The sequence below is a fragment of the Canis aureus genome, chromosome 3 (genome assembly GCF_053574225.1).
Source record: "Canis aureus isolate CA01 chromosome 3, VMU_Caureus_v.1.0, whole genome shotgun sequence".
Lineage (NCBI taxonomy): Eukaryota > Metazoa > Chordata > Mammalia > Carnivora > Canidae > Canis > Canis aureus.
In genome coordinates, this window is record NC_135613.1 from 64,934,924 (window position 1) to 64,960,001 (window position 25,078).

Below are 25,078 nucleotides of genomic sequence, written 5' to 3' on the forward strand. Positions count from 1 at the left end.
TGTGCCATAATTATTACTTGAAGAAATGGGGTTAGTGTTTTTAATGTGATTTATATCTTGGTCCTGATAATAAAGTATTTATCCATGCTTCTTATAGTAGAGAATTTCCAGTGCAAAAAAAAAAAATCTGTATTTCATTTAAGATAAGAGAAAATAGGCACGCTTGGGTGGCTCAGTGGTTGAGCGTCTGCCTTCGGCTCAAGGCATAATCCCAGGACTCTGGGATCGAGTCCCACATCAGGCTTCCTGCATGAAGCCTGCTTATCCCTCTGCTTATGTCTCTGTCTGTCTGTCTCTCATGAATAAATCAAGTCTTTAAAAAAAAGAGAAAATATTATCTGCCAAGAATAACCTTTTTTTTTTGTTTTTGCTTGCTTTTTGACTTAATTACAGCCCAGTCCAAATAAGATAGCATCTCGATTTTTCCTGCGATTGTTGACATCAAAGCTAATGAATGATATTGCAGATATATGTAGAAGTTTGGTAAGTATGTTTGTTTTACCAACTCATTTCATTGATTCTAAGATATTTTTTCATTGATATCTCTCTTCAGTAGGGATACATCTCACAATATGTGTCATCTCATGGTTTTTTAAATATGGAAAATTAAAATTACTTGGCTTTCAGAAAGAACATATTGTTTGCTACTTAATGTCAGGACCTTACATACTGCTCAACTTATAGATTTTCAATAATTAATAACAGACTGAATGATTGGAAACTAATTATTCAGGCTTATATGTATTTCTGTGTAATACTGTACCAGAATTTAAAATAATCATCTATCCTTAAAAATAAAAACAAAAGGGGTGCCTGGATGGCTCAGTTGGTTGAATGTCCAACTCTTGGTTTCGGCTCAGGTCGCGATCTCTGAACTTTGAGATTGAGGCCCACCTCAGGCTCTGTGCTGTGTGTGGAACCTGCTTAAGATTCTCTCTCCCTCTCCTCCTCCTATCCTTCCAGCACCCCCCACCTCTACTTGGCACACTATCTCCCTCTCTCTCAAATAAAACTTAAAAAAAAACCAAAATTATTTTAAAGGGTTGCATATTATTATTATATTGATGTAATGATTTATATATCCATTTTTTATTGTTGGACACTTAATAGAAATAATACTGCAGTGTTCATACACGTGAATGTTGATTTGTTTGAATAGATGAATTTTAACTGCATCATGCTACTGAAAGAAGCCAGTTTGAGCACTTCTTTTTCTTCTTTGAAGGCGTCCTTTATCAGAAAGCCATTTGACTTTGGAGAAGTAGAATCAATGGAAGACGATACTGATGACAATCTGATGGAGATGGAAGATCAGTCATCCATGAATCTATTCAGTGATTCCCCTGCTGACAGTGCTAGTGATGCAAATGTATCTGGAGAGGGCCAGAGTACTATTGGTAAATACATATTTCCTGCTTGGGATTTCTTTTACCTTTCTGTAATGACTTGGCATTATAAAAGGCCTCATAGATACCAATATTATGCTCATTTTATTTTCCCTTGTATAGTCTATTATGTTTGTTCTTTTCTGTATACTTTAGATTTCTCTGATTTTTGATTGAATTTTATTAGTTGTTTTATTCTTCATGACAGGAGTTCAACATATTTACTAAAAATATAGAACCATATCATGGATTATTTGGAAAACAGAAAGCAGGAGAATGAAAATACTCATAGGGCCATCACTGTTAGTCTTTATCTGTTATTATAATCAGCATCAACATTCAAATGCTTTTTTATGGCTTGTTCATTTTCTTTTAACAATTATAGCATTTTCTCATTCAGTTATTGTATTGATAATTATCCTTTGTAATGACTTCATAATATCCCAATTAACATATTTATCATAGTTCAGTTTACCATTTTTTTGCCAGAAATTTAGACTCCGTTTTATTTCTCTATAATTATCAGTATTGCAATAAGTTTGTTTGTATAAATTTTCCCATAGATTATTTTTTGATGACAGAATCCTAGGATGACTTCTCTTTTTTGGTAGATCAGAGGATATTTGAGCTAATATTCAATATATGTGTTTGCTGCATCCCTTTCTTAGTTTTAATAAGTGCTTTTTATTTTTAGGTGCCATGAATCCTTTAGCTGAAGAACATCTGTCAAAACAAGATCTGCTTTTCTTAGACATGCTCAAGTTCTTGTGTGTGTGTGTAACTACTGCTCAGACCAGCACTGTGTCATTTAGAGCAGCTGACATTCGGAGGAAATTGTTAATGTTAATTGATTCTAGCGTGCTCGACCCTAGTAAATCTCTCCATCTGCACATGGTGAGTTAAGGGAAAGTGACATATCTTCAGTTCTGCCTGTTGTTGCTGGATAAATGTTAACAGACTGATTTGTAAGAATCCTACAGTACCTCTGATGGTTTGAAATTGCTTCCTTGAGGAATGAGTCTGATGCTAGTTATAAAATACAGTTTTTCTTTTAATGTACTGTGAAAAAATTTTAAGTGGATACTGAATGGACTTGCATGGACTTTGGATAGATTTATTATTTTGAGTTATTAATTATAAATTATTTTATAGTAGGCTAGGAAACAGACTCTGATGTAAAAATAATACATAACCTTGTAGTTGAGCTCTGAATCTTGCCTTGACCTTAATCTATATACTTTAAAGTTTTTTTTGCTTTAAAAATTTTCTTTCTGTTTTTATTTAAATTCTAGTTTGCTAATATACAGTTTAATATATATTGATATAATTTTGAAGTGACAGTAAAGTTACAGAATTCTATTCCTTTCATACACTTCCACAGTTAACATTTTACTAAATCTGCTGTTTGATTTTCTCCCTCTGGGTGCATGCACACATACGTCTTTTTTTCTGAAACATTTTGAGATTAAGTTGCTGATGTGATGCCCTTGTACTTTGGTGCGTGTTTGCCAAAAACAGTAATACTGTCCTATATACGCACAGTATAATCAGGAAACTAACATTATGTCATTGCATTTAGGTGTCAGGTCTATTCAGTTTCTGAACCTGGAATAGTTCCTTAGTTTTTCCTTACCTTTCCTGACCTTCGTATTTTTGAATAGGACAGCCATTTGTTCTCCAAAAGCCCTCATGTTAGGTTTGTCTATTTCCTCATAATTATTAGATTTAGATTTAGGTTTTGGTGAGAATACTAGAAAAGAAATCCCTCTCCTGCCCTACCCCCCACCCCCAGTCTATCCATATACAGATAGATATCTTCATTTCCAGTCCAACATCGTAGAATTTGTGTTTTTTCTCTGTCCGTATTTGTAGCTCCCTTTCCCAACGGGAAGAAAGCTGGCTTCCCACTCACCTTCAGTACAGTATATTCACTCAGAATTCTTACATGTAATGTACCTCCTGACCATGGAGGCCATCCTCCTTGCCCCAGCACTGGTGAACATTGAGAGGGAGCCTCTGGCTCAGCAAATCTGCTGGGTGAGTCTGTGGTCATGTCCCCAGTCCCAGTGGATTGGCACATATGCCTTTGTTTCCTCAGCCCTTAGGAAACATGCCAGGGGAATTCCCTGATTAGAACCTTTCGTGGTCAGGTAGGTTGAGTCCGTGCCAGAATCTCTCGTCATGTTTCAGCTGCAGTGAATAAGTGGGTTGATCCTCTGACCCCAGCAAACATGCTTGGTTGAATCCTGTTTGATACCCTGGTTTTGACCCTGGCAAACTAGTCAAGTATCCAGCTCTGACCAATGAGGAGGTCTGTGTACTTTTCTTGAGGCCTTGGTGCTTAAAATCAGTTCAAGACACTTAATTAATAACATCACACATGTGATTCTCAACACGAATATTTAAGATGGTCCAATTTAATCTTCTTTTATAATATCTGAAAAGGAATAAGAAACATTTTTCTACATGTACATGATAGAGAAAAATGCCTTCTGATTTCTTACTATAACTAGAAAGGGATTTGGCAGCTCTCAGGAACTGGCTGCCTTGTTATAACTACCATGATTTTTTTTTTAAAGATTTTATTTATTTATTCATGAGAGACACAGAGAGAGAGAGTCAGAGACACAGGCTGAGGGAGAAGCAGGCTCCATGCAAGAAGCCTGACGTGGTACTCGATCCCCGGTCTCCAGGATCAGGCCCTGGGCTGAAGGTGGTGCTAAACCACTGAGCAACCCGGGCTGCCCAACTACCATGATTATACCTGTAGTTGCTGAGTGGTCCTTGGTACCAACGGTAGCATAGAGAACCCTATAAGATCGCTTCATAGGAAGATAACTGAGGGTATTCTACTTTTTCCCTGCCCACAATTATCTCCACTGTCCAAAATTCATTCATAGAACAGTTTTTAACCATTAAGTTTTATCTTCAAGCATTATTTTTGGAGCATAGAGACATTAACAGTAATTTCAGATTCTTGCTCAAGCTCTTAATCCCAACAGTAGTAACAGCTATCTACTTAATGAATTCCTACAATAAATAGTAGACATTTACATTCATTTCCTTTAGTCCTCACAGCAATCTGGCCAGCTAAGGGCTATATCCCTATTTTATAGGTGCGAGTACAGAGGCTCAGGTGACAAGGTAAGTTTTTAACTATGCAGGTAACAGGTTGTAGTGCTGGCATTGGAATCCAGCTCTGTTTAACTTCAGACCTCTTTATTACTGTACTGCCTCTTTTGAAAATTCACCGTGTATGTGTGTGTGTATACATGTGCATGCATTAATGGCTGAATTTATGGTTACATTTATACTTAGTAAATCATTTATGAAAAAAATGATTTTTTTTCTCTTCAACTATCTTAGTATCTAGTGCTTTTGAAGGAGCTTCCTGGAGAAGAATATCCTTTGCCAATGGAAGAGGTTGTTGAACTTCTAAAACCACTATCGTAAGAAATTAAAGCCATGTGTTGTGTTCACTTTAAATTTATAAGCTAATAGGTATGTTCTGTTACACTTACAAAGTTAAATTTTTTCCACTGCAGCAATGTGTGTTCTTTGTATCGACGTGACCAGGATGTTTGTAAGGCAGTTTTAAACCACATTGTTCATATAGTGAGGAACCTGTGTCAAGGCAATATGGATGCTGAAAACACAAGGGATGCTCAAGGGCAGTTTCTAACAGTGATTGGAGCATTTTGGTAGGTACAGAGTTTTTGTGGAGTTCTTAATGTTCTTTTGCTGCTCTGGATACAATTACAAACTTTGCATTTCTACGTAGTGATTTATGCTAATCCTTGCATGTAACTGTATACAACCTTTAACAACAGTAGTGTGTAGCTTCTGTTTTCCTCCTTCATTGCTTGAAGAACTAGTGAACACATTGGCCTTGTCAGCTTCTGTTTATTTTATGCATGTAGTCACTGTGTGATGTAACTTTATGATACATAAGAACACACATGTAGTTTAGAACTCTTGAACCCACTTGATTGATAAGGACTTCTGAATCAGTATAGAATTTGGTTTTGAAATCTTTGATATAAGAATGAAACTTTACAAATGATTTCCTTTTAATGTAAGTTTAAAACATGGTATGCTGAAGTATGATAGCCCATAGAAGAGTCATAATCATAAAACAATGTATATTAAAATGAACTTTTTTTTTTTTTTAAGATTTTATTCATTTGAGAGAGTGAGCAAGAGAGAGAGCATGAGCAGGGGGAGCGGCAAAAGGGTGAGGGAGAAGCAGACTCCCAGCTGAGCAGGGAGCCCATTGTGGGGCTTAATCTCAGGCACCTGGGATCCTTACCTGAGCTGAAGGCAGATGCTTAAGTGACTGAGCCACCCAGGGGCCCCAAATGAACTCATTTTCAAACTATCTTTCTTTCTTTCTTTTTTTTTTTTTTTTTTTTAAGATTTATTTATTTACTCATGAGAGACAAGACCGAGAGAGAGGGAGAGAGACAGAGACATAGGCAGAGGGAGAAGCTGGCTCCTCACAGGGAGCCTAATGTGCGACTTGATCCTGGATCCCAGGATCATGACCTGAGCTGAAGGCAGGTACCCAACCACTGAGCCACCCAGGTGTCCCTCAAACTAACTTTCTTAATGAAAGTTGAGAATATTGACCAGCGTGTGCCACATGAGAATTAAATTTAATATGGAAAGAAATTTTAGTATGGGAGGATAAGAATGTAAGACTAAGTGTAATATCCAATAATTTTTTGACTATGCTTTTATTGGAATAATTATTTGACTTTCAAACACTTTTGTTTCAGGCACTTAGCAAAAGAGGGGAAATGCACTTTCTCTGTAAGAATGGCACTAGTAAAATGCCTTAAAACTTTGCTTGAGGTGAGTTATTTCATGTTAATTGTTAGTAAGTTCTCCATTAAAAATTTTAAAGTAGCCCTTGTTTCTGTTTGTAACTGGATGATTTTTCTCTCATATTTAACACCAGTTGTTCTTTTCCCATAGGCTGATCCTTATTCAAAATGGGCTATTCTTAATGTGATGGGAAAAGACTTCCCTGTAAATGAAGTATTTCCACATTTTCTTGCTGATAATCATCATCAAGTTAGCATGTTGGCTGCAGAGTCAATCAATAGGTAATGGGTCTAGATTCCTGATGTGTCTGGGGTGTTGCAGGGGTTAATGTCATGTGTAGCACAGCTTGTTGTACAAAAAATAGCCAGGATTTCCTGAGCATATACCATGTGCTTGGCATTTATGTTTTCTCTTAATTCTGACAGTTCTATCACTGAGATACCACTAATTCCTCCAGTTTACAAATGAAAAGTGGCTTCGAGAGACAGTAACTTGGTCAGTGCCATAGAGCTAGTGAAGAGGTGGAGTTGAATGAGCTGTGTCTACTGCCACTTATGGGACTTATTGAATGGTTGGATATTATTACTGTGATTTTTACATGAGTTTGTAAAATGAAGATTAGCACATTTTACATTGTGCTAATTGCAATTATATTTATTTGAATGAATATATAGTTAGGCACTGGAGTAATTTTATTGTAGCGACCTGTGTAGTGTTTGAATACTTGAAGAAGCAATATTAATTTCCTAGCACTACATGTTTATCAGGTTGTCCAGTTGATTTTTAAAATCTTTTTTAATTTATTTTTTATTTTTTTAAATTTTATTTATTTATTTATTTATTTATTTATTTATTTATTTATTTTATTTTTAAAATCTAAATTGTAACCTGTCTCTGCCTTTTCCACCTTACACTCCCTGCAGATAAAGTACCTCTTCTTTGTTTTTCTCAGTAGCATGAATGACTACTTGGAACGTTGTTTTAAATATAACACATCTACCTAAAATAGAAGCTTCTAGAAGGCATTAGTTTTTTGTCTGTTTTGTTCATTGCTGTATACTGAGCACCAAAAACAATAATGGCATGTGGTAGGTGTTCAGTAATTTATAAAATAAATTAGTATTTGAAAAAGGAAGTTAAATTATGCTTTAAAATCACCAAAACTGAAAATCATTTGAGTAACTTTACTATTCAGATATAGGTGATCAATAAATAAAGATTGCTATAAAGAAATTGCCCCAGCAGTCACATAAATATATGTGTTAGATAAACCTAATATGTGAACAGTTTGAATATCTGACAGTAGTATTTTCTCAAATTGGAATTGTGTCTAATTCCTCAGGTATGGGATTCTCTTCAGGGCTTGTGTTTTAAGGGTTGCTAATGAACATGAACTTTACTTCAAGACTCCCAAGTCCTTAAAAGATGGGAATACCCACTGAAGTTAAAGATCTAGGGGTATGGAGAAACACAGTGAAGTATAATGAAGCAGAGCAGTGGTCAGAAGCCTCTTTAAGATTTGAAAAATGTATAAATTCAAGAATGGCATGAATATAACATTTGTTGAGATTTTTTTGTTTTCTGGTTATTGGTGATATTTAATATTGGTCTACTGTAAGAGATGTTAGAGAAACTGGAGGATTCAGGAACACCAAAAAGTATGAAAGCTTTGTTCAGCTCTTCTCCATCACATAAAAATTTAAATAGATCACTAAGGCTTAAAGCTATCTACTTTGTGGGATAAGATCACCTTTTTTTCTTTCTTTTTTTTTTTTTCAAAGCCCCCAGGATGGGGCTTGAACTCAAGATCTGAGATCAAGACCTGAACTGAGATCAAGAGACACTTAACTGACTGAACTACCTCAGGCACCCTGGGATAACATCACTTTTTAAAATGACAACAAGTCGACAGGAGTTTGAGGCTTCCTCTAATTGGTCACCTTTATGGGCTAGTTTGAGTTCAAGACTACTTGAGTAATAAGCTAAAAGATTTTTTGAGACCCTCTCAGTTCTAGGAGGAAATGGAGTATATGCTAAAAACCTAATATTAAGCATTGTATCTGAACCTGTTTAAATGGGCTTAGATTTCACTAGGTTTATTGAAAGAAGGCCCAGTATGTTAGTATATCTCACAGTGTGATTTGTGTCCCATAATATGCTTTGGAAAATAGTGTTTAAGGTAAAAAACTATTTTGCTTTTTTTATTTTTTAAGGTTATTCCAGGATATGAAACATGGAGGTTCTTCCACATTATTGAAGGCACTTCCTTTGAAGCTTCAGCAGACAGCTTTTGAAAATGCGTACTTGAAAGCTCAGGAAGGAATGATAGAAGTGGTAATTTTAGCACTGTGTATTTGCTATTATCATATAATTCTTATCAATATGCCATATGTTACTTTGCCAAGTGTGGCCTAAGACAGTTTGCATCCACCAATTTACTAAAACAACTGTGAACTAATTGAAGTGAGTTAGAATTGGCCCAATAATCACAATTTCTTTTCTTTCTTTTTTTTTTTTTTACAATTTCTTTTGGTTCAACTCATATGTACTATTTTTGTAGGAAAAACAAAATTTACTGAGTTTTTATAGGAGTACAGATGGCTTCCTTTTTTTAATCAAAAAAATTTTTAAAATTGAAGTATAGTTAACCTACAATGTTATATTAGTTTCAAGTATATAATATAGTAATTCTATATATTACCCAAGGTCATCATAAGTGTAGTCACCAAACAGCATTGTTACACTATTATTGAGTGTATTTCCTATGCTGTGTTTTTCATCTCTGTGACCTACTTATTTTATAGATAGAGATTTGTATCTGTTAATCTCCATTCTCTCTTTCACCCATTCCCTCACCCACCTCCCTTTTGACAACCATTAGTTCTCTGTATTTATAGTCTAATTTTTTGTTTGTTTATTTGTTTTGTTTCTTAGATTCCACATGTAAGTGAAATCATATGGGGTTTGTCTTTTTTTTTTTTTAACTTAGCATAACATCTTCTAGGTCCATTTGTTGTAAATGTCAAGATCTTAGTTTTCTATGGCTAAGTAATATTCCATCTTTCACACGCACATACCTGCACACATACCCTCCCACCAGTCACATCTTTTTCCATTCATTCGTCAGTGGACACTGGGTTACTTCCATGACTTGGATATTGTAAATATTGTATAGGAGTGCATGTATCTTTCAAGCTAGTGTTTTTATTTCTTTGAGTGAGCACTTTGAGTAATTAGTGGATCATAGGGAATTCCCATTTTTAATTTTTTGAGGAACCTCCATACTGTTTTCCACAGTGGCTACACCAGCTTGCATGCCTACCTTTTCTCCACATCCAACCAGTACTTGTTATTTCTTGAATTCCTGATACCACCCATTCTGACAGTGATATCTCTGATTTTAATTTGCATTTTACTGATGATGAGTGATGTTGAGCATCTTTTATGTGTCTGTTGGCCATCTGGATATTTTTGGAAAAATGTCTATTCAGGTCCTCTGCCCATTTTTTAATCAAAGTGATTTTTGGATGTTGAGTTGTAGAAGTTAGAAATATTTTGGCTGTTAATTCCTTATCAGATATCTCATTTGCCAATATCTTCTGCCTTTTAGTTTTGTTGATGGTTTCCTTTGGTGTGCAAAAGCTTTTTATTTTGGCCTAGTCTCAATAGTTTATTTTTGCTTTAGTTTTCTTTGCCTGAAGAGACACATTCAGACAGATATTACTAAGGTCAATGTCCAAGAGATTACTGCCCATGTTTTTTTCTTGAAGGAATTTTATGGTTTCAGGTCTCACACATTTAGATTTTTTTTTTTTAAGATTTTATTCATTTATTAGAAAAAACAAGTAGGGGGAATGGCAGAGAGAGAGAGAGAGAAGCAGGCTCCCCAGTGAGCAAGGAGCCCAACCCGTGGCTTGGTCCCAGGACCCTGGATTATGACTTGAGCCCAAGGCAGACACTTCACTGACTGAGCCACCCAGGCACCCAATCTTTTTTTTTTTTTCTTTTCTTTCTTTCTTCTTCTTTTTCTTTTTGTTTTCTTTTCAGTCTCTTTTATTTATTTTCTCTCTAAGTTTTATTATTTCCTTCCTTCTACCAGTTTTGGCCTTTGTTCTTCTTTTTCTAGTTCCATTGGTATAAAGTTAGGTTGCTTATTAGAGATTTTTTGTTGTTTTCTTGAGATATTGCTCTGAACTTCCTTTTTAAAACTGCTTTTGCTGTGTCCCAAGGATTTTGGAACATTGTATTTCCAGTTTTGTTTCCATGTTTGTTTGTTTTTTATTTCCTCTTTGATTTCAGTTACCCATTGGTAGTTTAGTAGCATGTTGTTTAGCTTCCTTGTGTTTGTGTTTTTGTCTTTTTTTTTTCCTAATTGATATTATACTTCTGTGGTTGGAAAAGTTACTTGATATGATTTCAATCTTCTTAAAATATCATTTCTTATAAGATCTAATTAGAAGCTAATTTGGAGAGCAAGTGATGGTAGGAAGAAATGGATTAAAGACAGTGTTCTAATAGGGAATATAGAATTATGTTGGTCTTTTTAAGCCAACCTAATGATTTCTATATTTCTTCGTAGAGCAGTATATTTTTTTAAATTGTATTTATTTGAGAGAGAAAGTGGGTGCACACACACGAGAGCAGGGGGTGAGAGGGCAGAGGGAGAGTGAGAATACCAAGCAGACTCCCCATTGAGCACAAGCCAAGTAGGAACTTGATCTCATGGCCCTGAGAACATGACTTGTGCTGAAACTAAGAGTCAGACACTCAACTGATTGAGCCACCCAGGCGCCCTTAGAATAATATTTTTCTTAAGTGGCACGGTTATCTGAATGTTAGAAATTATTCACTTACTTGTGCCTTGGTGTGTTTGTAAAAAGTATGTGAGACAGCTAGCCAAATACTGTCTAATTGGTGATAGCACAAAACTGAAAAGGATAGTTGCATGGAAGAATGTAAATTTCAAAAAAGTTTCAATATAATGGAAAAATGAATGTAAATAATATAAACAATAATTTTAAAAAAGTTTCAATATGGAAAAATGAATGTAAATAATATAAACAATAGAGATGTCTATCATATATTTTAAGACTAGTATGTCTTATGCAAAAAGGGAAAATATTGACCTGATAGAAATTCATTCGTAAAAAGTCCTAGGAAGTTTTACATCTTGAGAGCAGTACATGAATCCACATTGTAATGGTTATCAAAAGAAGCAAATTCTGTCTTAGACATCATTAGTAGAAGCATAATGTCATGAACAAGCTTATAAAAAGACTCAGATCCTCTGTATAGAGGCCAACTAGCTTGTTGGGTTTGGTTCTGAGTAAAAGATTTTTAACTAACATGTTACAGTCTGTAGATCGGTTTCTCATAAGGAATTAATTGGTGGAGGAGCTGACTTAGTGGGAACCTCATAGCTATCTTAAGACACGTCAGTGATGGCCATTTAGTAAAGGAATTTGGCTCTTACTTTTCCCTGTTCCAGAAAAAAAGGAAGTAGGATCACTGAGTAGCAGAGTTTTCAAAATGTGAAGAGAAACTTTTTTTTTTTTTTTTTTTAAGATTTTGTTTTTAAGTAATCTCTACACCCAATATGGGGCTTGAACTCACAACCCCAAGATCAAAAGTCCCATGTTACACCAACTGAGCCAGCAAGGCGCCTTGAGAAACTTCTATCAGTTTTATAGCTAGTTAAAAATGTTCACCTCTGTGGGGATATTATAATGATTGATCACTAAGCTAGAAATATGTATTATTCTGTCTGCCTTCGGCTCAGGTCATGATCGTAGGAATCCCAAGATCAAGCCCCATGTCAGGCTCCCTACCAGCAGGAAGTCTGTTTTCTTCCCTTGCCCCTCTCCCTGCTTTTTCTCTCTCTTTGTCTCTCTCTCAGATAAATGAAATCTTAAAAACTGCTCAGTGGCTGCTTAGATATTATAATGGGTACATCAATTTTAGACTGGTTTATTTGTAATGTTTATATATTTATATTAGTATTTAAAAAAAATTCTTTTGAAGTCCTGCAGAGCTGAGAACCCTGAACTTTTGGATGAAATTTATAACAGAAAATCTGTTTTACTGATGACAGTAGCTGTGATTTTATGCTGTAGCCCTGTCTGTGAAAAACAGGCTTTGTTCGCACTGTGCAAGTCTGTGAAAGAGAATGGATTAGAACCTCACCTCATTAAAAAGGTACATGTGGATGCATATCTTTTATTTTCCTCCTTGGGTAACTTTTAAATAATTTAAAAAGTTAAAGTTTATTTTGAAGTGTCACTGATTAAAAGCTTGGAGACAGTTTTGTTTTTTAGATTTGGAATGTTGGAAAGTAGTAACTCTTTAAATAGTATTTGTTTATTTTTTTTATATTAAGTATTTCACAAAGTATTCATTGAACTAGCAGGATGAATGACTTACTGTCCAGACCAGGCCTTCTGGAATTGCTTTTATTGAGAAAAATGCATGGAGAAAAGATCAGTAGCAAGTGTTTTTTGCCTGGTAGATTTTGGGTCACAACCTTGGATCTAGCAGGGCCAGGAGCCAAATGATAGAGCTGTGAAACTTCTAAGTTGCCTAGGGAAGGAGCACTTGGGTCCAGTGTGCAGTCGCATCAGCACTAGGTTGTCAAATATTTGCCTCTGCCCTCCACCACGTCAGAGTTTGGAAAGTTCTAGACCTTTCCATTGTAGCTGTTCGTGTGATGAGCTGGTGATAGATCAGTGACCTGATAGACCACTCAGCATTCTTTCAGCACGATTTCCATGGAACTTCATAATAGTCCACGCTGTTGGGAATCGGTCCTACATGGGTTAAACTTTCACCTCTCAGTATTAGAAGAAGTTGTTGTTGTTGTTTTTAAAGTATACTATTACATTACCTAATTATTATTGTTTTTTAAAGATTTATTTGTTTTTCTTGGGAGGGGGAGGACAAGAAGGAGAGGGAAAAGAAGAGAACCAAGTAGACTGCCCCCAGCCCCCACCCTGAGCATAGACCTTGATGGGGGGCTCAGTCCCACAACCCTGAGATCATGACCTGAGCCAAAGTCAAGAGTTGGATGCTTAACTGACTGACCCACTAAGGCGCCCCTACACTACCTAATTATTTTAAGTGGATTATAGTGGTTGGATTTTTCTCATTTAGATTTAGGACTGGCAATATTTTACTTTAGACCTTCCTTTGAAATATAATGAAAGGTTGAGCATTACAGTATGTTTTTGCATTTTTGTTCATTTCACATTTATTGTTTGCTGTGTGCTGTGCTCAGTGCTAATTATATTAAATACGTTTTTCTCATTTAGTCTTTCTGAAGTCTAGGTAGTTTTATTACCCCTATCTCCTAGACGAGGAAATCAATGTATAGAAGACATTGGTTGGATGATTGCTTCAAAGTTATTTTGTAAATAAAAGGATTTAAATGATTTATTTTTTCATTGGTTTCTTAAAGCATTGACTTCTTTCTGATTTGTGCAGGTTTTAGAGAAAGTTTCTGAAACTTTTGGATATAGATGTTTAGAAGACTTCATGGCTTCTCATTTGGATTATCTGGTTTTGGAATGGCTAAATCTTCAAGATACTGAAAATAGTTTATATTCTTTCCCTTTTATTTTACTAAACTACACAAATGTTGAGGACTTCTATAGGTAGGTCTACAAATGGCACATGTGAAGTATATTCATTTTAAAAGTAGTTGGAAATGTTTGGCAGTTCCTTTCCCCCCACCTTACACACACATACACATAAACATACACACACACACACACGCACACATATGCCACAGAACTGGGAGGCTGTGTAGTGTGAGAGGCAGGGCTGCTTGTTTTAATTGAAGTGCATTGAAGGGAATCAGTAGACTTAGGATCTGGTCCTGGCTGTGCCAGTAATGAGCTTTGTAACTTTGAGCAAGTTATGAAAATACCCCTGGGCCTTGGGTTTTCAATCTGTACAGTAAGGGATTACATAGATCTTTAAGGGCTCTTTCAGCTTTAATATTTGATAATCTTTCCTAGGACAAAGATAAATTGTTCTTCCTTTCTGTTGCTTGGCTGTCAACCACTTTGTTATTATTTTTATTAGATTTAAAGTTTAATACAAAAATATTTATTTTGCAAACTCCTAACTTTTAAGAAGAAAATTTTGAAAATGGAGAAGTTTGGAACAAGTAAAGAATAATATTTAGGTATCAGGATGATGAGTAAATAGTTCATATGTGTTTATTGGCCCTTATTCTTTTCATTTTGGCAAAAACAGTATTTACATTGTTTGAATTCCTAACTTTCTTTCACGTTTCATTTCATATAAATTGGTAATGCAGAAGACATAAATTCAGTTCCCACTGCTTTTGATCATAGAATTAGTGTGGTATATTCTCAGATCTGTTTCTTGTATTTGATTATTTAGAGTTTAATTTCATTTAATTTCAATTCCACTTCTAAAATTAGAGTAAGAATGCTTAGTGATCTAGATAAAGTGATGTTCTAATGTTTACTAAGTAAAGCACTTCATTATTTTAAGAGCTATATTATAAAATTTGACTATGGTAAGTTATATATAACATATACTTCAAATTTTTATATTTTCAGATCATGTTACAAGGTTTTGATCCCACATCTGGTGATTAGAAGTCGTTTTGATGAGGTGAAGTCCATTGCTAATCAGATTCAAGAGGATTGGAAAAGTCTTCTAACACACTGCTTTCCAAAGATTCTTGTAAATATTCTTCCTTACTTTGCCTATGAGTGTACAGGAGATAGTGGGATGGCACAGCAGAGAGAGACAGCTACCAAAGTCTACGATATGCTTAAAGATGAAAACTTACTAGGAAAACAGGTTTGGCTTCACTTTTATCTACTTAATCTCATTTGTTTATATATGTAATTAATTAATTAAAGTAGGCTGTGGGCTCAATGTGGGTCTTGAACTCCTGATTCCTAGATCAAGGGTCACATGCTCTACCAACTGAGTGCTCCCCATACTCTAATTCATCTGAGATATAACTTCAGAGTTTTAAGACTATTCATCATTTATGCAGTAAAATTTAATGTGTAGTAATCACTGTCTAGCATAGGCAATCCATGAATATTTTTGTTACTGTTGTTGTTACAGTGTTCTTTCCTTTTGATTGACTTTTAAATGAAGTATTTTTAATCAGAAATTTTAAAAAACTTTAGAATAATTTTATGGTTTCTTTTTTCTTTAAAATGTTTTTAAAAATTATTAAATTTTTGGCATGGGGTATTGCAAAAAGGTGATTTTACTAAAGCTTGGGACAAGACCTGTGGGCCAGAAGAGCTGCTGCCCCAGGACTGTGAGGAGCAGCTGATGATATACTTTGGGTAAGGGGAAGTAAAGACAAAGGGGAGTTCCAAAAGGATTTTCATGCAATAAAGTAGACTCAGGAAGACTTGGGATACTGGAGGCCTGGCTGTTGTCAAACTAAGCTTGTTTTTCCCTTTGGTAGGGCATTAACATTAAGACAGTTGGGAGTTTCCTGAAGGAATATTATACTCTGCCCATCTCAAGTATTGTCAATGGGCTACCGGTTTTAAGGAAACTTAATTTGATCTGTTTCCTTCTACTGTTTTCCACATCATTCTCCCCTGAACAGTTTTGACCCTTAAATCTTGAGGATTGCTGAGGGTGGAAGATCATCTTTTGTAACTTCTTTCTGCTAAATAGGGACATAGAGATGTCCCTCTCTATGGGTCAACATTGGTCAGGTGGGGAATTTTTTCTTTTAAGATTTTATTTATTTGAAAGAGTGAGCACGAGTTGGGGTGGGGGTGGGTAGAGGGTGAGAGAATCTCAAGCAGGCATGCTGAACACAGAGACTGATGTTGGGCTCGATTTCATGACCCTGAGATCATGAGCTGAGCTGAAATCATGAGTTTGACACTTACCTGACTGAGCCACTTGGGCACCTTACATGGAGAATTTATATAATGGAGTTACCAAAGGTAGAAGCAGCCAATCCAAAGTAGACAACATATATGAACCTCCTTGAGTAGAAAGGATCGTCTGTCAGCTGGAAGTTATGGCAGTGAAGGAGTCTGTCAGGGAGATACCAGAAATGACAACAAAATAAGGTTAATATTATAATGAGAAAGAGAAGCCTGAATAAAAGACCTTTTATAGTTGGCCATAATTGTCGTCCAGTTCAGGAGTTTTAACCAGTCACTGAAAGGAAGAGAAAGTAATTTAAAGCATTGATTTGAGCAATCCTGTTAGTTTTGGTGATATCTGGAATATATACACCACATTCTATTTTGTTTTGTTTTGTTTTTAAAGATTTTATTTATTCATGAAAGACAGAGAGAGAGAGAGGAGAGAGAGAGAGAGGCAGAGACATAGGCAGAAGGAGAAGCAGGCTTTATGCGGGAAGCATGAAGTGGGACTCAATCCCAGGATCCTGGGATTACTCCCTGAGCCAAAGGCAGACGCCCAACTGCTAAGCCACCCAGGCGTCCCACAACATTCTGTTTTTATACTAGCACTTGTTTCACCTTGTGCAACAATGAAAATATCTTCATGCCATTTTGAGTTATTTAAGGCCTTGATGGCATAGCAAGTGGTGTTCGCCATCATATACTCTGTTTCACAAGCAATCAGGTAATTAATATGAGGCACCTTGATGAAAACCAAAGAAAAAAATATAGTTTAATGGTTAGAGCAAATTATGAAACCAGTGTCAAGTCTCAAATGCTTAAAATCTATTACTTATAAAGATGTGTTGTTGAAAGACTATAGTAATCTTCATTTTTAATCAGATCATCAAATGAAAACTAGTTTGTAAAACGAGTCTTATTTTAACAAACTTGTTCTAATAATTTATATAAATTTAGCAAGAGTAGTGATTGACCATATAGATCTTTTAGAATCTGCTTTGCTGGAGCTTTTTATAAGGAATCTCAATTGAACTTTTAGAAGCCAAGCCAAGTGCTTGCCATCAGACATCTCTGCAGTAACTTTAGATTTGGGTGATTCCTTTTCATGAGGTTCCCAAAGCATCCTGAGATTCTTGCACTTGCCAGGAAGTGACACTCTTTACTCACCTAGTAATGCTGCTGGGAAAGGTATCAGGCCAACACTTCCAAGGAGTTTTATTGGCCTAATGCTTCATAAAGTCAACCTTAGTTTCTTAAAGCTGTCTGGTTATATCTGAGTCTATGTATGTCTCTCTCAAATGTGACATTCCAGTCAAAGCCTTGGTAATATAATCAGTATTCCCAATGATGTCCTGTTATAAGGAGAACAGATTCTTCTTGAATTTATGCAAAATGACTGTGATTGCCCTGGAAGAAAGAATGCTCACTGAGAATTTCTGAATTTCAGAGGGTTCAGGTAGAGAAAAGTTAAATGCTTCAATATTTTTACAAATGAATATTTTCTATCACATTTCTTTAAGTCATAGATACCTTAAGGGAAAAGTTCCTCAATCTGGTGAACATTAGAGAACCAGCAATGTTGTGTGTATTTTTTTAAAAAAGATTTTATTTGAGAGAGTGAGAGAGCACAAGGTGGGAGAGGGGCAGAGGGAGAGGCAGAGAGCTCAACTCAGGGCTCTTTCCCAGGATTTTGTTTTTTAGGATTTTATTCATTTATTTATTTAAGAGAGAGAGCATGATCAGGGAGAAAGGCACAGGGAGAAGCAGACCCTCTGCTGAGCAGGGAGCCCGACAGAGAACTAGATCCCAGGACCCTGAGATCATGACCTGGGCTGAAGGCAGACACTTATTAACCCAGTGAGCCACCCAGTTTGTTACCAGATTTATCAGTCTTCTCTGCTATAAGTACTCTGAAGGTAGGATTTTTTACCTTTTTTTTCTTTTTTTTTTTTTTTTGCTGATGTATCCTGGCTACCTCGTATGTAGTGAATACTATTAGATAAAAGATGGAGTCAAGTAAAAAAGGACCTAACCATTTTTGTTTAATTGTAATTTAGATATTTCCAAAATTATTTGAGAGAAATTACATTAAAACACATATATAAACTTTTTTTTTTTTTAAAGTAAAAGAAGATTGCTCACTCTCAAGTGTTTTGTTTTTTTGTTTGTTTGTTTTTTTTTTTTTGGTTTTGTTTTGTTTTTTGTTTTTTTATATAAGTACAAGATGACTAACAAAGGTTGGCTAATGGTCAAAATTACGATTGGATAAACTTCAGGGGACTTTTTTTGTTTGCCCGGTTACCTGTATAGAACCAAGAAATGGAACATGGAGTTTCTCAGTTGCTTAGGTGGACCACTGCCAGTCAGAACTGGTTTTGAGCATATGGAGGCAAGCAAGGAGCTCCTTTCTCAAGACAATTGGAACAGAATGTTGACGCTCCAAAGGTTATGGAATTGATGAAAGACCCTGCTTCTATCCCCTCCGAGCCATCTCCCTGCCTAGTCTCTTGAAGCAGGCCTAATCTCACTACTTTTTAAAAAATATTCAAACCAGAAGGTAGCAATTTTCGGAGTTCATTTAGGAGGGGAAAAGAATTACATTGAGGCCTGATTGAAATGTCACTGTCAAGAATGGAAAGAGGTAGACTTGAATAATAATTTCTTAGTTTCTTGGTTAAAGACCTAAATTCTTGTTAGTTTCAGTTCCTTTTAGCATTAAATTGTTACAGGTTTACTTTTTCTTTGGTTCTCTAATAAGATACTTTCTCCGAATCAGTCTCCTGGATTCTATTCTTCTGTGCAGAAGTGTCCGTACAACTGTTACTAGTCCCTCAGCCTCTAAAAACTGTCAATTGTCAAAAGCCTGAAATATTAACAGTTACAACATTGGTTAGCTGTAGTTAGACAGCTGTACAGTTTATATGACCCTTTAGCTAAACTTTACAGATCTTGCTTTGTAAAATGATACAAAACTCGTGAAGCCACTTGTCACCTTAAGTGGAGGAAATTCATTATTTCCTCCAATATTAAACAGACATGGCTGGTTTATCCTTCCTGATCCCTTTGAAATGAAGCTGGATTTTTTTTTTTAAAGATTTTATTTATTTATTCATGAGAGACAGAGAGAGGCAGAGACATAGGCAGAGGGAAAAGGAGGCTCCCTGTGGGGAGCCCGATGCAGAACTCAATCCCAGGACCCCGGGATCACACCTTGAGTCAAAAGTAGACGATCAACCACTGAGCCACCCAGGTGCCCCGAGGCTGGATTTCTAAAAGATTGAAACCTTGGAAATGATGACCTGAATGATGTGTAAGCCTGAGGCAAAGGCTAGGATTTTTACATTTGATGTCTTGTCACATTTTAAAATGTTTCTGTTGTGAGGAAGTGTGTTTTCAAATCTTGTGCACCAAGTAAATCAACCATTTACCTTTTAGGCTAGAGCATTGTAATTTGTTACTTGGAGAGCTGATAAATCCACCTTGCAGTCTCCACAATTGTCATTCATTTTGGTGAAGCAAAGTGGAGCAGGCCTATTCTTTAGAGAATTTATGCCCTTGTGAGGCCGTCATGACGGGAAGTGGATCAGTGAAGGCGTGGTCCTGTCTGGGAGGATTTCAGTTTACTCTTGATGACAGGGGATGTGGCTAGCAGCTGGGTTCAGGATTTGGGGTATCAGCCAAGTAGAAATCTGGGAAGCAGAGTCACTGGGATTTTTACCAGTAAAGTATCATTAAGTGAGCTAGATTTTCCAACTAAGTCAATGGTAAAATGCAGACAGAGAATCAGTGTAGATCAGTGGGGAATTTGGTTGGCAGGAAAATTAGTAGGTTGGAGAATTCAGTGCCACACCTCAAGCCTTAATCAAGTAAAATGATTCTTTAAAATGAAACAAGAGTCAGAATAAAGGAGACTGGTGTGATTTCCTTCCTTTCCTCTCAGGCTACCGGTAGGTTGTATAGCAGAAAAAAGTGGAGTTAGCTGTAAGTCTTGCACATCTTAGGTCTTTTGTTATCTCTTTCCTTTTTAGTCACTGATTAATTTTGGAAATGGTGCAATAACATTGGCCCCTTGAGCTGTCTTAAAGGTCACAGACATAAAAACTTAAATGTTATTTTAATTTTGTATCCTTACAGATTGATCATTTATTCCTTAGTAACTTACCGGAGATTGTTGTGGAGTTGTTGATGACCTTACATGAACCAGCAACTTCTGGTGCCAGCCAGAGCACGGACCTCTGTGACTTTTCAGGGTATGGATATTTTCAACTTACAGAATTCACTGCAATTTCAGAATTTCCTTGGGAAGCTTATTGGTTGACACCTTCAAACGTCTATTTCAGTTTGTAGGCACAATATTGTGCTTTTAAGTTGTTTCTTTAAAAATAACTACCTTTATGAGTTGAAGTAGTTCTATTCTCCTACTGTAGCCTTTTCATGATGATTGCTCTTCAGGTTGATCACCTTGTTTGTAAATCTGATGACCTTTTTCTTCTCAGTATTTCTGTAATAGTTGAGCATTGTCCCATCTGTTGACTTTTGAAATTTCTTCTTTGTGGCACATTTGTTCTTTTCTTCTCTTTATCTGTGTCTTGCATTTCTGGATCACCATTTCTTTATTATGCTCCTTAGTATCAGAATCTTACTTTACTACAGTGTTTTGAATGTGAGACCCACTTGGTTGTATGTGAATGTTAGTTATTTTCCCTGCTTGATTGCCGGGTAGTTGAAAGTAAAGGTGCTTTCAGCACCCCGTAAAGGTGCTGTATGGAAAAGTAATAATATCTCCTACAGTACTGTTAGTATATAATTCCATTTGATATAAATGGTTTGATTGCCAGTCTCAAAATGTTAGTGTGTTTATAGTAGTAGCATAGAGCTTTAATTCAGGCCTGAAGTAATACCAAGGCTCATTTGTAGACTTGCCATTAACTTCATAAAAGATTTCCTAAGCAAATTATTTAAAATTGATTAGAGGGTAAAGGTATTTATATATTCTGACTGATAACATGTAGACTGGGATAAGTCATTTGTGATTTTATTTAGTAAAAAAAATAATTTTAGAACGTGGGGTTATTATAATCTAAATTTTCTTTCTGAAACTTCACTGGTCTATCAACAGAATCTTTATTTTCCTTGATAATTTTGTTCTGAAAATAATGACTGCTTTTTTTCCTATAACTCTTAGGGATTTGGATCCTCCTCCTAATCCACCTCATTTTCCATCACATGTGATTAAAGCAACATTTGCCTATATCAGCAATTGCCATAAAACCAAGCTTAAAAGCATTTTGGAAATTCTTTCCAAAAGTCCTGTAAGTATGTATTATTGTTATAATAACTGAAGAGAGAATTCCTTCTTTTTCAGCTAGAAAATCTGTGCAAGTACATTTTAAAAAGAAAAATAAAGGGAAAACTCACCTGAATAAATGAGAAAAATGCTCATTTACAAGTTATATCTTGGTATTTTACTTGTCAGCATTATTTAAAATATGTTATATATGAAGCCTGAATTTCATGATACTTCAGTCTATATATTGGCTTAGGGAGTATATATTTTTTAAAATTACTGTTTGCTATCTGAAAACTAGATAAATTGACAACAGTTTCAGATACTGATTTTCTTAAATAAAATATTTGTCTTTGATATCAAACCAAAATAAAATTATATGTAATTTGTTATTCTAAATATAATTTATTATGATTAAGTATACATTATTAAATAAGCTATTTATGAAATGTGTCTTTATGTTCTAGGATTCCTATCAGAAAATTCTCCTAGCCATATGTGAGCAAGCCACTGAGACAAATAATGTTTATAAAAAGCACAGAATTCTTAAAATATATCACCTGTTTGTTACTTTATTACTGAAAGATATAAAAAGTGCCTTAGGAGGAGCCTGGGCCTTTGTTCTTCGAGATGTTATCTATACTTTGATTCATTATATCAACAAAAGGTATGTAATATATTTAGACTAAGATAGAAGTTATTTTTTCTATCATGTTGTCTTAATTGAAATTTCTGTGGTTTTAAGAGGAAGAAGCCAGAGTATTGTTCTCCTAATTTTGCTTTTTAATCTGCCCACTATTTTTAAAAATTGTATTACTATTTCTCGGACTCTAAAAATAAGGGCAGCCTGGGTGGCTCAGTGATTTAACACCACCTGCGGCCCAGGGCGTGATCCTGCAGACCCAGGATCAGGTCCCACGTCGGGCTCCCTGCATGGAGCCTGCTTTTCCCTCTGCCTGTGTCGCTGCCTCTCTCACTCTTTGTCTCTCATGAATAAATAAATAAAATCTTAAAAAATAAAAGTACTAAGGATCTCCAACATTTTAAACGAATTTTAGATGGCTTGAAATATATAGGTCACTATAGCAGTTCTGCTCACCAGTTCCTGTGTGTGGGGAGATTGGTATTTCACACCCACACATCCAGGGAATCCTCCAGACACCAGCTGGGTGTCCTACAATTCAACTCATATATAGTTGATTAGTGTCAGATCTCACAATTGAGGGCTCAGTCCTTTAAAACTCCCTGCCCCTCCTTCCTTTCAGATGCAGGTCACTAGCCCAGATTATCGCCTGTGCTCTAACCAGCCAGCTCTGTACTGCAGGTACCAGCGACCCTCTTCTTTGAGTTTGATTAATTTGCTGAAGTTGCTAGCAGAACTCAGGAAAGCTGTTTACTGACTAAACTACCTAAGTTTATTATAATCTAGCTGGATGGAAGAGATGGTATAGGACCATGTATAGGGAAAGGAGGTAGAGCTTCCCTGCCCTCTCCAGGGACACCATTTTCTCCACATATGCACGTGTTCACCACCAACTTGGAAGCTCCCAAAGCTGGTCCTTTTGGGTTTTTATTCGGGGGGAAAAAAAACTCATTACAAGGACACGATTGATTAAATCACTGGCTGTTGGATGTTGATATAACCTCCATTGCCCCTCCTTTCCCCTCCCCAGAGATCAGAGGAGTGGGACTAATAATTCCAACCCTCTAATCACAAGATTGGTTCTCCAGGTACCCAGTCCTCATCCTCAGGTGACATAGGTGCTTTTAGAAGTTAGAGAGAGACAGTTTTATTGCCCTCATCACTGGTGTTCCTAGAGTTTTAGGAGCTTTGTGCCAGAAGCAGAGATGAAGACCAAATATATAATTCTTATTATAAATTGCAGTATCATAGTTACTGTAGATTTTGGGTATATATTCAGTTTAAATATTTTTATTCCTTCCCATTGATTTTGATGATGTTTTTATTCTTATTAGTACATAACATTGCTTTCAAATGTGAGTTCTTCAAAGCACACAAAGAATATCTTTTTCCATTTTGTTTTGTCATGTTTTTCTTTTCGGCTTTTTCTTAGTATCCTATAATTTTTATTTTAATTTAAATAATGTATATATAGCCATTCAATCTTTCTTTTTCATTCATTGAGTTTTTTTTTAACTTTCTGTATTATGGTAAAATATATAACATAAAACTTGTTATTTTAACCATTTTAAGCATCCATTTCAGTGATACTATGTTCGCAGTGTTGCACAACCATCACCATTATCTGTTTCCAGAACTTTCTCATTACCCAGACAGAACCACTATACACATTAAACAATACCTCTACATTTCTCCTTCCCTCCAGCTCCTAATAACCTGGAATCTGTTTCTTGTCTCTATGAATTTGCCTATTCTAGATATTTCATATAAGTGAGATCATAAAATATTTGTTGTTTTGTGTCTTACTTGTTTCACTTGGCATAACATCTTTAAGGTTCATCCAGCATACATGATAATGTATCAGAACTTCATTCTTATTTATGGCTGAATAATATCTCCATCATATGTGTATATATATACTACAATTTATTTATTCATCTATTGATGAACACTTGTGTTTCCATCTTTGGCTATTGTGGATAATGCTGCAGTGAACATAGGTTTATGGATGTGTGTTTGAGTTTTTTCAGTTCTTTGGGGTATATACCTAGGAGCAGCCTTGGTGGGTCCTGTGATCATTCTATGTTTAACTCTGAGGAACTGCCAAAGTGTTTTCTACAGCAGCTGCACCATTTCATATTCTTCCTGCAATACACAAAGTCCCAGTTTTCTCCACATCCTTATCTATACTTGTTATTTTCTGGTGTTTGTTTTGTTTATGTTTTAAATTTTTTTTTTGCTTTAATTTTTATTATAGCCATCCTAATGGATGTGAAGTGGTATCTCATTGTGGTTTTGTTTTTGCATTTCCCTAATGACTAATGATGTTGAACATCTTCTCTTATGCTTATTAACCATTTGTATACATTCTTTGGAAGCTGTAGGAATTCATTATTTTCTTGATATTGAGCTCTTACTATATGATTTGCAAATACAATCTGGATATTGAATCAGTATATAATATGATTTGTAAGTAGTTTATCTCATTCTGTAAATATTCTTTTCCCTTTCTTGATAATGTCTTTGATGCACAAAATTTTTAATTTTGATTCTGATTTACCTGTTTTTTCTTCTGTTCCTCAGGCTTCTGGTGCTTTATGTAAGAATCCATTGTCAAATTCAAGCTCATGAAGATATGCCACTATGTTTTATTCTAAGAGTTTTATAGTTTTAGCTCTTCTATTTAGGTTGTTGATCCATTTAAGTTTTTACATATGGTATGAGGTAGAGGTTCAGCTTCATTCTTAGGCATGTAGAAATCTAGTTGTCCTAGTACCATTTGTTGAAGAGATTCTTCTTTCCCCGTTAAATGGACTTGGCACCTGTGTCAAAAATCACTGGTCATTGATGTGTGGACTTATTTATGGATTCTCAATTCTGTTCCCTTGGTTTGCTCAGTGTGCCAGAACCACACTGTTTGAGTACTGTAGCTTCAGAGTAAGTTTTGAAATATGAAAGTGGGTATCCTCCAGTTTTGTTCTTTTTCAAGACCAATTTAATGCCTTTTGCAGTTCCCCTATGAATTTAATGACCAGCTTTTTCATTTATG

General features: G+C 35.7%; 1 protein-coding gene and 1 long non-coding RNA gene across 6 annotated transcripts in view; one reads left to right on the top strand and one right to left on the bottom strand.

Annotated features, from left to right (window-relative positions):
• ATM (ATM serine/threonine kinase) overlaps positions 1–25,078 on the top strand; it is a 116,514-nt gene that overhangs the window by 33,533 nt on the left and 57,903 nt on the right. For all 5 annotated transcript variants that reach the window (XM_077893335.1, XM_077893334.1, XM_077893336.1 and 2 more), the window contains 14 exons: positions 394–483; positions 1,226–1,397; positions 2,080–2,279; positions 4,752–4,834; positions 4,931–5,086; positions 6,164–6,239; positions 6,363–6,493; positions 8,426–8,546; positions 12,234–12,407; positions 13,689–13,858; positions 14,798–15,044; positions 20,234–20,349; positions 21,285–21,411; positions 21,854–22,053. In XM_077893335.1, coding sequence (XP_077749461.1) covers positions 394–483; positions 1,226–1,397; positions 2,080–2,279; positions 4,752–4,834; positions 4,931–5,086; positions 6,164–6,239; positions 6,363–6,493; positions 8,426–8,546; positions 12,234–12,407; positions 13,689–13,858; positions 14,798–15,044; positions 20,234–20,349; positions 21,285–21,411; positions 21,854–22,053 — 2,063 coding nt within the window. The remainder of the gene's footprint in view (positions 1–393; positions 484–1,225; positions 1,398–2,079; positions 2,280–4,751; positions 4,835–4,930; positions 5,087–6,163; positions 6,240–6,362; positions 6,494–8,425; positions 8,547–12,233; positions 12,408–13,688; positions 13,859–14,797; positions 15,045–20,233; positions 20,350–21,284; positions 21,412–21,853; positions 22,054–25,078) is intronic.
• LOC144311203 (uncharacterized) lies at positions 1,177–18,508 on the bottom strand. The gene is made up of 4 exons (XR_013376775.1): positions 18,402–18,508; positions 17,267–17,506; positions 16,115–16,264; positions 1,177–3,822 (listed from the first exon to the last, which is right to left on the bottom strand). It is a non-coding gene; the product is annotated as an uncharacterized LOC144311203 (long non-coding RNA).